Below are 11494 nucleotides of genomic sequence, written 5' to 3'. Positions count from 1 at the left end.
TGATCCCATCGACCGGTGGGACGGTAAGCCGCTCTGTGATTGGCTAGTGCAGTTGTCATAGCAACGTTTTACACGCAAACCAGACGAGCGTCGGTTGTTGTCGTTGCCCGGACAACCATGGAGTGGCCAGCCAATTGCAGGGCAATCGTCCCGCCGGGCTATGGGATGAAGGAGGCTGGACCTTGGAAGCAGGAGAAAACAAGAAGCAAGGAGAAAATGTTTAGTTAAATAGTGTTTTACTAAGTTAATTAGTTAGTGTTTTAGTTAGTTAAATAGGTAGTTAGTTATAGTATAGTCTTATTTCATCTTATTTAGTGTAGTTAGTTAGTTGTAGTGTCTTCATAATAAAGTGTGAGGTTTGATTTAAACTAAATAATAAGTTCTTCTGAAACTCCTTCATGTCAAGAACCTCCATCTGAAGACTGCTTTGTGCCAGAGACCCCCAGGGACCCCCAAGGACCCATAGAGAACCCCAGAGACGCACAGGGGCCCCCATACAAGGTTTGTGTTCTTAAAATGTCTCAAAGATCTCGTAGATCTGCTATTTTCAAACAGCTGTTTATACACAGCTGTAGATCTCAAAAGGTTTTCATGTCAAGGATGTATTTGGACCTTTAGTGAGGACCCCCATCTATATGTTTAGTGAGGACCCCCATCTGTATGTTTAGTGAGGACCCCCATCTGTATGTTTAGTGAGGACCCCCATCTGTATGTTTAGTGAGGACCCCCATCTGTATGTTTAGTGAGGACCCCCATCTGTATGTTTAGTGAGGACCCCCATCTGTATGTTTAGTGAGGACCCCCACCTGTATGTTTAGTGAGGACCCCCATCTATATGTTTAGTGCCAAGGACCCCCATCTGTATGTTTAGTGCCAAGGACCCCCAGAAGAGATGATTTGTTATGTAAAAACATATATTATTAGTTAAATTGAGGTTTCCAAACATTTCTGATTATTTTTCTAAAATGTTCAAACATATCAGATATACACGCTCACAGTGAGCTTGTAGATCTAGCTTGTAGGTCTCTTTCAAAGGTCAAGATGGCTTGTTGGTCTCTTTCAAAGTGAGGTAAGACAGGAATAATCACAAAATGGCTGAGAAATGGCGGAGCGATACATCATGTAGACACACTGGTGTCATCACAATACGTAATATAAATAGCTTAGACAGGATTAATCAAGAACAGTACTTTCCAGTCACAGTTGATGACACAGTGCAACTAACTCGTATTATGCAAACTGAAGAAGCTAATCATTGTCTGCAAACTGATGAAGAAGCAAAGGCGCAACGCCTATCATCAAAGTTCCAATCTTGGAATAAATTCCAATATTTGCTGGCGGAGACTTGTGCTCCGAGGAGCACATTTTCTAGTTTACATTTAGTTTAGTCAGTGACAAAAGTTACTAAACATTTTCATCATAGTTTTAGTGACAAAATGAACACTGTGTTCTACCACACAGTCTGACCTACTGCTGATGGAGAAGGTTTATTATATATTATATGTAATATATATGTATTATATTCTACAGGTATAATCATGTTATCAGCAGCAGCAGCGAGGCTCTTCCTCTAGTGGTTCTCAACCCGTGGTCCGGGGACCACCAGTGGTCCCTTGAGGGGGTTCCAGGGGGTCCCCAGCCAAATGAATAGTTAGGAACCAAATGGACCCTTATGTGTCTGTAACTCTGAGAGTGTACAAATGGAACCAAATTGACCCTTATGTGTCTGTAACTCTGAGAGCGTACAAATGGAACCAAATGGACCCTTATGTGTCTGTAACTCTGAGAGCGTACAAATGGAACCAAATGGACCCTAACGGGTCCATTTGGTTCCATTTGTACGCTCTCAGAGTTACATGAACACTGATGATGATGATTGGGACCCCCCAAGAAATGTAAATGGTTGAGTCTCTGGCATATCTTTTCAAATGGGGGTCCGTGGGCTATTTTGTGTCAATTTGGGGGTCCTTGACGCAAAAAAAAGGTTGAAAACCACTGCTCTACCCCACTCTGATGGAGAAAGTCTATCATATAGTATATTGTATAGTTTATAATATATAAAATATATCGTCTACAGGTATAATCATGTTGTCAGCAGCAGCAGCGAGGCTGTTCTTCTATCCCACTCTGACCTACAACGTTCTGATGGAGAAGGTCTATTATATAGTATATTGTATAGTTTATAATATATATGTATTATATTGTACAGGTATAATCATGTTATAATATATATGTATTATATTCTACAGGTATAATCATGTTGTCAGCAGCAGCAGCGAGGCTGTTCTTCTATCCCACTCTGACCTACAACGTTCTGATGGAGAAGGTCTCGTCCAGACGCTGGTTTAACAGAATAGACGACACCGTTCTGTTAGGAGCTCTACCCTTCAGATCCATGACTAAACAGGTACTAATTTATTCATATATTCATTCATTTAGATCCATGACTAAACAGGTACTCATTTATTCATTTATTTAAATCCATGACTAAACAGGTACTCATTTATTTATTTAAATCCATGACTAAACAGGTACTCATTTATTCATTTAAATCCATGACTAAACAGGTACTAATGTATTCATTTATAAATTTAAATCCATGACTAAACAGGTGCTAATTTATTCATTTATTCATTTAAATCCATGACTAAACAGGTACTAATTTATTCATTCATTTATTTAAATCCACGACTAAACAGGTACTAATGTATTCATTCATTTATTTAAATCCATGACTAAACGGGTACTAATTTATTCATGTATTCATTCATTTAGATCCATGACTAAACAGGTACTCATTTATTCATTTAAATCCATGACTAAAGAGGTACTCATTTATTCATGTATTCATTCATTTAGATCCATAACTAAGTGACTTAAGTAGTGTACTTGAGTAAATCGGACCTAAAGTGTGTGAATGTGAATGAATGCATTTTTATTTCCGTGTCTTGTCAAAAAATACCCATCCCTTACGGGATTATTAGACACCAAAACATAAATAAACAATATCAAATTCAAAGTGTGTGTGTGTGTGTGTGTGTGTGTGTGTGTGTGTGTGTGTGTGTGTGTGTGTGTGTGTGTGTGTGTGTGTGTGTGTGTGTGTGTGTGTGTGTGTGTGTGTGTGTGTGTGTGTGTGTGTGTGTGTGTGTGTGTGTAGTTGGTGGAACAGGAGAATGTCAGAGGAGTCGTCACCATGAATGAAGAATATGAGACCAAGTATTTCTGCAACTCTGTCACAGTGAGTACATTATTATTATTATTATTATGAACCACTTATACACTATATACCAGGTGACAGGGGTCCCCCAAGGGTCTGTACTTGGTCCCCCTTTACATCAGTCTGAAAATATCTGATCTACAAGCTCAGTGTTGGACATTTGTATTGTAGTCCAGACAATGACCTGTCAGCAGACTGAGAGATGTTTATTACTGGATGAGGTGTATTTATTTTTATATATATAGTATATACTATAAAGAAAAACATCACATGGATGCACCTGCACCTGGGACGTATCATCAGTGTTGTAGCCTGGGGTCATCAGTGTTGTAGCCTGGGGTCATAGGATGTTTCGGGTCTCGCAACATACACCCTCGCCCAGGTGACCCTGAGGGGTTGATCAAGCCCCGACTTACGTCCCAGTAGCTACCCACGGTCAGTCCTCTGAGGGAAAGACAGGGCCACTCACGGTGCGTTTTAACAGCGGGCGATACTGGGCGACATCGTCCAAAAAGATAAAGAAAATCCATCTTTCATCGCCCCCCCGCCCACTTCGCCCGATCGCCGGCTCTCATAGACTTTCATTATCTTTTGGGCGATGTTGCCCGGCATCGCCCGAGAGTTGCCCGCTGTTAAAACGCACCGTCAGTCCGCTTCTGCGGAACTACTCTGCCTGAACACTGGGAGGCTCTGGCACATGGAGGGACTAGGCTCTGTGGGTTGTCTCCTGGCCGGGCTCCTCCTTCGTCTCACCAGGTCCAGGACCTGAGCGCTGCGCTGCGTCAGATCCGCTGCACCGCCCCGATCCAAACATTTCCTTCTGGCGTGAGGGTTCCTTGGGCCGATACCACTAGATTGGGCCGTCTAATGGTATTAGCTCTGCTTGCGGTTAGCTTGAATGGCCCTCCTAAAGGCCTCACCGTGGGTTTGTTGGGCTTCTTCCTCACGGAAGACGCAGGCTGGGGCGCTGACCCATACTGCTCCATATATATATATGTATATATATATATTAACCCATACTGCTCCCGGGATGCCGTCTACATTCCGGCTGTCACCCGTCTCTCCGGTGGTCACCAAACTCTTCCTGGTTGTCACGTAGTCTAATTCCTATGAGCCACTATAAATAGAGTCACTAACTATAAAGAATACATCACATGGATGCACCTGGGACGTATCATCAGTGTTGAATATATGTTATAGTTTTTATTGTCACATGGATCTCACTCGGGTCTGAAATAAAGATTGAATTGAATAGTTGGATGTGAAATGTTCACCGTCATTATGTTCAGAACCATTATCCGTCATTATGTTCAGAACCATTATCCGTCATTATGTTCAGAACCATTATCCGTCATTATGTTCAGAACCATTATCCGTCATTATGTTCAGAACCATTATCCGTCAGGCTGCCAGTTTATCCTCCAATGTGTTGCTCTGTGTGTCTGTAGTAGCCTGGTAAACCGAGTGCAGCCGACAGGAATGGAACGGGACGCCATTTTTTCTGTGCGCAATTTTTAAGACTTTAAAACGCTCTCAAACGTATTGTTTGAGGCACAGAATTTACTGTTAAGATATCGTTTGGATAGAATCTAGTTGTTTAACGTCATATTATGTGGTCAATTAATCATGACAGAGCCTATTTAAAAATAAAAATTCAGAGAACCGGCAGGGGCGGGCAGTGACACGCATTGTATCCCAATAAAACAACCTATTTTGGGCATGGCCCCTTCTGAAGTCCCCTTGGCTGGTGGTGGGGAAAATGAGCTGCTGATTGGCTGAAGGGGTTGTCAGTCAACGGTACTAATCCAGCCCAGCTCCCACATTGCCCATACAGGCCTGTAGACCACACTCCTTCCTGACATCAAATGCAAATGAGATTTCCGGAGGGAGGGGGGTTTACAGGGCTATGTCTGTAGGAGTGGGTCAGGGTGTGTTAGGTTTAATTCTCTGTGTGTCTGTAGGAGTGGGTCAGGGTGTGTTTAATGTGTTGTTCTGTGTGTCTTGTAGGAGTGGGTTAGGGTGTGTTAGGTTTAATGTTCTGTGTGTCTGTAGGAGTGGGTTAGGGTGTGTTTAATGTGTTGTTCTGTGTGTCTATAGGAGTGGGTTAGGGTGTGTTTAATGTGTTGTTCTGTGTGTCTGTAGGAGTGGGTCAGGGTGTGTTAGGTTTAATGTTCTGTGTGTATGTAGGAGTGGGTCAGGGTGTGTTTAATGTGTTGTTCCGTGTGTCTGTAGGAGTGGGTCAGGGTGTGTTTAATGTGTTGTTCTGTGTGTCTTGTAGGAGTGGCAGACAGCCGGGGTGGAGCAGCTGGTCCTCAGCACGGTGGACCTGACGGGGGTCCCCAGTCTGGCGGACCTCCACAGAGGGGTGGAGTTTACCCTGCGTCTCAGAGACGAGGGGTCCAGTGTCTACGTTCACTGTAAGGCCGGACGCTCCCGCAGTGCTACCATGGTGGCTGCTTACCTTATCAAGGTAATAATATGTACCCTATGTATATATATGTATATGTACCCTATATACCTATACATATATGCATCTATACATGCCCCTACTGTATATATATGTATATGTACCCTATATACCTATACATATATGCATCTATACATGCCCCTACTGTATATATATATGTATATTTACCCTTCAGCTGTGTTCTCTCTCCTCTCTACATCTCTACTTTATACTCTGATCTATAGAGACACACGACCGGAAGCGGAAGGCCTACAAATTCACGCCCACTTTTGACACTCGGGGTCCGTTAGAACGATGAACTGCAGCTCTCAATGCAATCTCTATGAGAGGATATGAGAATTAGCCTACTTTTAACCCATTAAGACCTGAGGCCACGTCTAAAAAAATGGAAATCCTAAAAAAAAAAAGAAAATGGAAAAAAATAGCAGATCAGAAAAATTTAAAAGCTCGTAGCGCGGCACTCGGTGCCGCGCTACGAGCTTGTAGATCTGCTATTTTTGAATAGCCAAAGAAATCTAAAGTGACACAGATGCGTTCCAGGTATCAATGGGTTAAAATTATCCTACATTAACTGGAGACGATATTGATTTAAATAAAAATATGTTTCCAAATGTACAGAGTGTCTTTGTCAACATATCTTCTTGTTTTCTTAATAGTTGATGTGTTTCACATTTAATTTGCCACTTTAACGAGTTACCCATCATGCCAACCCACCCAACACAGCAGAGGCGAGACGGCAGACAGACAAGTTGTCGCATTTCAGTGACATCACTGCCTTTACGAGCGCCGAGCGCCGACCAGTGGCGTACCCACTGTAGAGGCAGGACAGACGGTCTCCTGCCCAACTAAGATCTCGCCTCCCCTAGAAACCCCAAACAACCCAAAAATGTGTCATTGTGTGCTTAGTGTCCTCAAAGTCACGCATCCAACAAGCTTTGAACTGAGCAGATTGGACCTTCTGTTCCAGAGATAATGACCAAAACATATTGAAAACGGACACTTTCACCAGTTTTCTGGGTATTGAAAAACTCAAGGGATGCGTCCGTGACGTATATACCATGCAACCACTTAAAGTCTATATCTCCGATGCTAGCGGTTTTGACATACTGATGGAATATATTATAGTATATTGTGGGTAGTATATCGAGATGACAGATATGGGACATTAAAAAGGATAAATTAAAGAAATGGGACAGTTTATTAGAACACAAAAAAACAGTGAAATGAGGGTATTTTACAATGCCTATCATAGAGATTGCATTGAGAGCTGCAGTTCATCGTTCTAACGGACCTCGAGTAGTAGCGGCGCTGTGTCAAAAGTGGGCGTGGATTTGTAGGCCTTCCGCTTCCGGTCGTGTGTGTCTATGTCTTCTCTCCTCTCCTCTCCTCTCCCCTCCCCTCCCCTCCCCTCCCCTCCCCTCCTCTTCTCTCCTCTCCTCTCCTCTCCTCTCCTCTCCTCTCCTCTCCTCTCCTCTCCTCTCCTCTCCTCTCCTCTCCTCTCCTCTCCTCTCCTCTCCTCTCCTCTCCTCTCCTCTCCTCCTCTCTCCTCTCCTCTCCTCTCCTCTCCTCCTCTCTCCTCTCCTCCTCTCTCCTCTCCTCCCCTCTCCTCTCCTCTCCTCTCCTCTCCTCTCCTCTCCTCTCCTCTCCTCTCCTCTCCTCCCCTCCCCTCCTCTCCTCTCCTCTCCTCTCCTCTCCTCTCCTCTCCTCCTCTCTCCTCTCCTCCTCTCTCCTCTCCTCCTCTCTCCTCTCCTCTCCTCTCCTCTCCTCTCCTCTCCTCTCCTCTCCTCTCCTCTCCTCTCCTCTCCTCTCCTCTCCTCTCCTCTCCTCCTCTCTCCTCTCCTCTCCTCCTCTCTCCTCTCCTCCTCTCTCCTCTCCTCTCCTCTCCTCTCCTCTCCTCTCCTCTCTCTTGAAGGGGCGCACGCAGCTAGAGAGTAGTACGGTTTGTCATGAAACAGTTTGAGAGGCTAGTCAAGTCAGAGCTTGTGGCCAAAACTGAGAGCCTTCTTGACCCTTTTCAGTTTGCATACAGGGAAGGCAGAGGCCTCCAGGACGCAACTGCCACTCTTCTCAACTTAGTTCTCAAGCATCTCGAGGGCAGTAAAAAGCATGCCAGGTTGCTTTTTGTTGATTTCTCCTCTGCATTCAACACGATCCAGCCCCATGTTCTGGTTGAGAAATGAATGAACACCTTCAGTGTGTAGACCCATGTCTGGTGGGCTGGATCCTTGACTTCTTAACCAACAGATCTCAATGTGTAAGGGTTAATGAGACAGTGTCTAGCCTTCTGCCCACTTCCACTGGTTCGCCACAGGGCTGTGTTCTTTCCGCTTTCTTGTTTATTTTGTACACGGACGACTGTCGCAGTAATCACGACAACCGTTTTATCATAAAATACGCGGATGACTCAGTCATTGTCAGCCTTCTCGACAACGACGAGGTCGGGCATGGTCGGGTCACAGAGGACTTCTTGTCCTGCTGCAATGATGTGTTCCTTGAACTGAACATCTCAAAAACAAAAGAGCTCTGTATTGACTTCAGACGTGGTCCCCATCCCACCCAGAACACTGATATCTGTGGCCAGCCGGTGGAAATCGTACCCAGTTATAAATACCTGGGCACGATTATCGACAGCAAATTGAAGTTTGATGCTAACACTGAGATGCTGTGTAAGAAGGGCCAGCAACGCCTTTTCTGCCTAAGGAAATTAGCCAGATTTAATGTCGACAGAGACCTGATGAAACAGTTTTACAGTGCCTCTGTTATCTCCTTCTCTATCATCTGTTGGTATGGTAACCTTGCCATTAAAGATAAAAAATCTCTTAGAAGTATTGTGAAAACTGCCTCCAAAATTACTGGCATCCAGTTGGAGAGCCTCGACCCCTTCTATAACAGACAGCTGCTCATGAAGGCCAGGTCCATTCGGCAAGATAGTGCCCACCCACTCAAGTCAGAGTACAGGATGTTGCCATCTGGCCGTCGTCTGGGAGCCCCTGGTGTTAGTAATAATAACAGATATAAGCACTCTTTTGTCCCTGCCTCGATTTGTGCAGCCAACGCTGCCAGTAACAGGTAAATGATGATACGTTGATGATGATGATGATGATGATGATGATGATGATGATGGTGATGGTGGACGAACAAGCACTTTATGCCAACACTTTATATCGTAGCACTTTTTCTGGATGTAGCCTTTATTTTTTTATTTTTTTATTGTCTATTCTAACTTGCACTAGATGCGCCCAGGTTTCTGTTCATGCTATTGCTATGGTGTTTCACGTCTGTTGTTGTCCTGTACTGTTTGTATGTTTTAAACCGTTGGTTCTCAAAGTGGGGTCCGGGGACCCCCAGGGGTACTTGAGGGGGTTCCAGGGGGTCCCCAGCTAAATGATGGACAGGAACCAAATGGACCCTTATGAGTCTGTAACTCTGAGAGTTAAATTAACATTGATTTTACAATATGAATTGGGGTCCCAGAGGTATAAATGCCATTAAATGGGGGTCCGTAGCCTTAATGCATGTCAAACCGGGGGTCCTTAAAATTGAAATGGTTGAGAATCACTGCTAGAGAGCCGTAAAAACCTCCTCTTATTGGGCTCCCTGGCTTATCTTTTCAAATGGGGGTCCGCAGGCTAATAAGTGTCAATTTGGGGGTCCCTGACATGAAAAAGTTTGAGAACCACTGTTTTATACCACTACCTCTTTGCTGTAAACCTAATTGCCCTCTTGGGACATTAATAATGTCCCCTCCCCTCCCCTCCCCTCCTCTCCTCTCCTCTCTCAGCTGCACAGAGTGAGTCCAGAAGAAGCCGTCTCCACGCTGACCTCTCTCAGACCTCACATCCTGATCCGCTCTGCTCAGCTGGACATGCTGAGGACATACCACCAGGCTGTGTGTGGAGCACAGACTCACTGATCTATGAGGACATACCACCAGGCTGTGTGTGGAGCACAGACTCACTGATCTATGAGGACATACCACCAGGCTGTGTGTGGAGCACAGACTCACTGATCTATGAGGACATACCACCAGGCTGTGTGTGGAGCACAGACTCACTGATCTATGAGGACATACCACCAGGCTGTGTGTGGAGCACAGACTCACTGATCTATGAGGACATACCACCAGGCTGTGTGTGGCGCACAGACTCACTGATCTATGAGGAGGACATACCATCCTAAAGGGATAGTTCACCCCAAAAAAAAACTTTTTTCTATCTATTATTCATCTCATAGAGACTTTAATTCTTTCCTAAAGCCAATAATTTGCGGAGCGGTAGGCAGCGGCTCCGGTAGGAGACACAAAGGAGACTCTTTGTGTCTCCTACCGGAATCACTCCATGGGGTGATTATTAATCGATAGGGGAAAAAAAGTCATTTTGGGGTGAACTACCCCTTTAAAATCAAGGGGTCGTGTCGACCAAGGTGTTTATTTTGTTCCTGCTGAAAGCTCCAAGGCGTTCGCCTGAAAACTCTGCCAGCGGATGAGAACGCCACCGAGTGCCGCGCTATGAGCTTGTAGATCTGCTGTTTTCATTTTGCAAATCGTTGAATATATATATGTATTTTTAACTCTCTCAATGCCAATGAAATAAAAAAATATGTTCATACTGTGCCAGCAAATTTTTTCAAAGTAATTAAAAAGTGCTTAGGAAGCGAGATACAGCCTTTTTCAGTTCTAAGTTAAACAAGGAGTGGATGAAGCTGCAAATCTTCAGATATCTTGGGTTCTGAACATTTTCTTTCCAAAAATAATTAAAAAATACATCTTTAAAAAAAAAAAGGTTAATAAAGGTGCTTACCCCCCACGCCCCAAATGTTAACTCCCGCTACGCGGTAGTAGTTTAATGTAATAATCCATATCTTTCAATAAAGAAGTGTTTTAATGCCGTCTGTGGCCGATTCTGTCAGAAGTTCCCAATGGGCGGTAGTGACGGGGCGCATCTGGTGAAACCCGGAATTACACTCGATGTAAACAAGGGTGAAAAAATGGCGTTCGGCCACAGACGGCATTAAAACACTTCTTTATTGAAATATATAGATTATTACATTAAACTACTACCCCGTAGAGACAGTTAACATTTGGGGCGTGGGGGTAAACACCTTTATTTTCAATGTGTACATGTTTGGAGTGTCTACGGGGCATAGTGCTGAAAGTCCCTGTGTCCATGGGGGGGGGGGGGGGTGAACCCTACAACTCTACTAGATTGAAGACGTCAGAATCATAAATACGTCTAGAGAGTTGTATTCTACAGCTATGTTTGTGCAAAGATTAATCACAAGGAGGACAAGGTATTCAGGGGACCGTCTCTTTACTTCTCTCTCTCACGTGTATCTCACAGAACAGCTCATTCACTTCCTCCTTCTCCTCACTTCTAACACTCTACCGCCCTCTAGCGCCATGGTTCTCAAAGTGGGGTCCGGGGACCCCCAGGGGTACTTGAGGGGGTTCCAGGGGGTCCCCAGCTAAATGATGGACAGGAACCAAATGGACCCTTATGGGTCTGTAACTCTGAGAGTTAAATTAACATTGATTTTACAATATGAATTGGGGTCCCAGAGGTATAAATACCATTAAATGGGGGTCCGTAGCCTATAATGCATGTCAAACTGGGGGTCCCTGAAATTAAAATGGTTGAGAATCACTGCAAGAGAGCCGTAAAAATCTTCTCTTATGGGGGTCTGGCATATCTTTTCAAATGGGGGTCCGCAGGGTAATAAGTGTCAATTTGGGGGTCCTTGACATGAACAAGTTTGAGAAGCACTGCTCTAGCGGCTGGGTGCTTTTAACTAACATCAGTAGTGCATACACA

At 44.4% G+C, this 11494-nt stretch overlaps 1 protein-coding gene across 1 annotated transcript; it reads left to right on the top strand.

Annotated features, from left to right (window-relative positions):
* Positions 1–200: 200 nt before the first annotated feature.
* Positions 201–10234, top strand: ptpmt1 (protein tyrosine phosphatase mitochondrial 1). The gene is made up of 5 exons (XM_084063152.1): positions 201–501; positions 2250–2407; positions 3158–3238; positions 5496–5687; positions 9466–10234. Exons 2-5 carry the CDS (start codon positions 2258–2260, stop codon positions 9595–9597), a joined length of 555 nt encoding a protein of 184 aa, XP_083919278.1. The 5' UTR covers positions 201–501; positions 2250–2257; the 3' UTR covers positions 9598–10234.
* Positions 10235–11494: the final 1260 nt, after the last annotated feature.

Source organism: Gymnoscopelus microlampas (assembly GCF_963454915.1).
Source record: "Gymnoscopelus microlampas genome assembly, chromosome: 1".
In the NCBI taxonomy this organism is placed as follows: Eukaryota; Metazoa; Chordata; class Actinopteri; order Myctophiformes; family Myctophidae; genus Gymnoscopelus; species Gymnoscopelus microlampas.
This window is presented reverse-complemented; position numbering and strand designations above follow the sequence as displayed.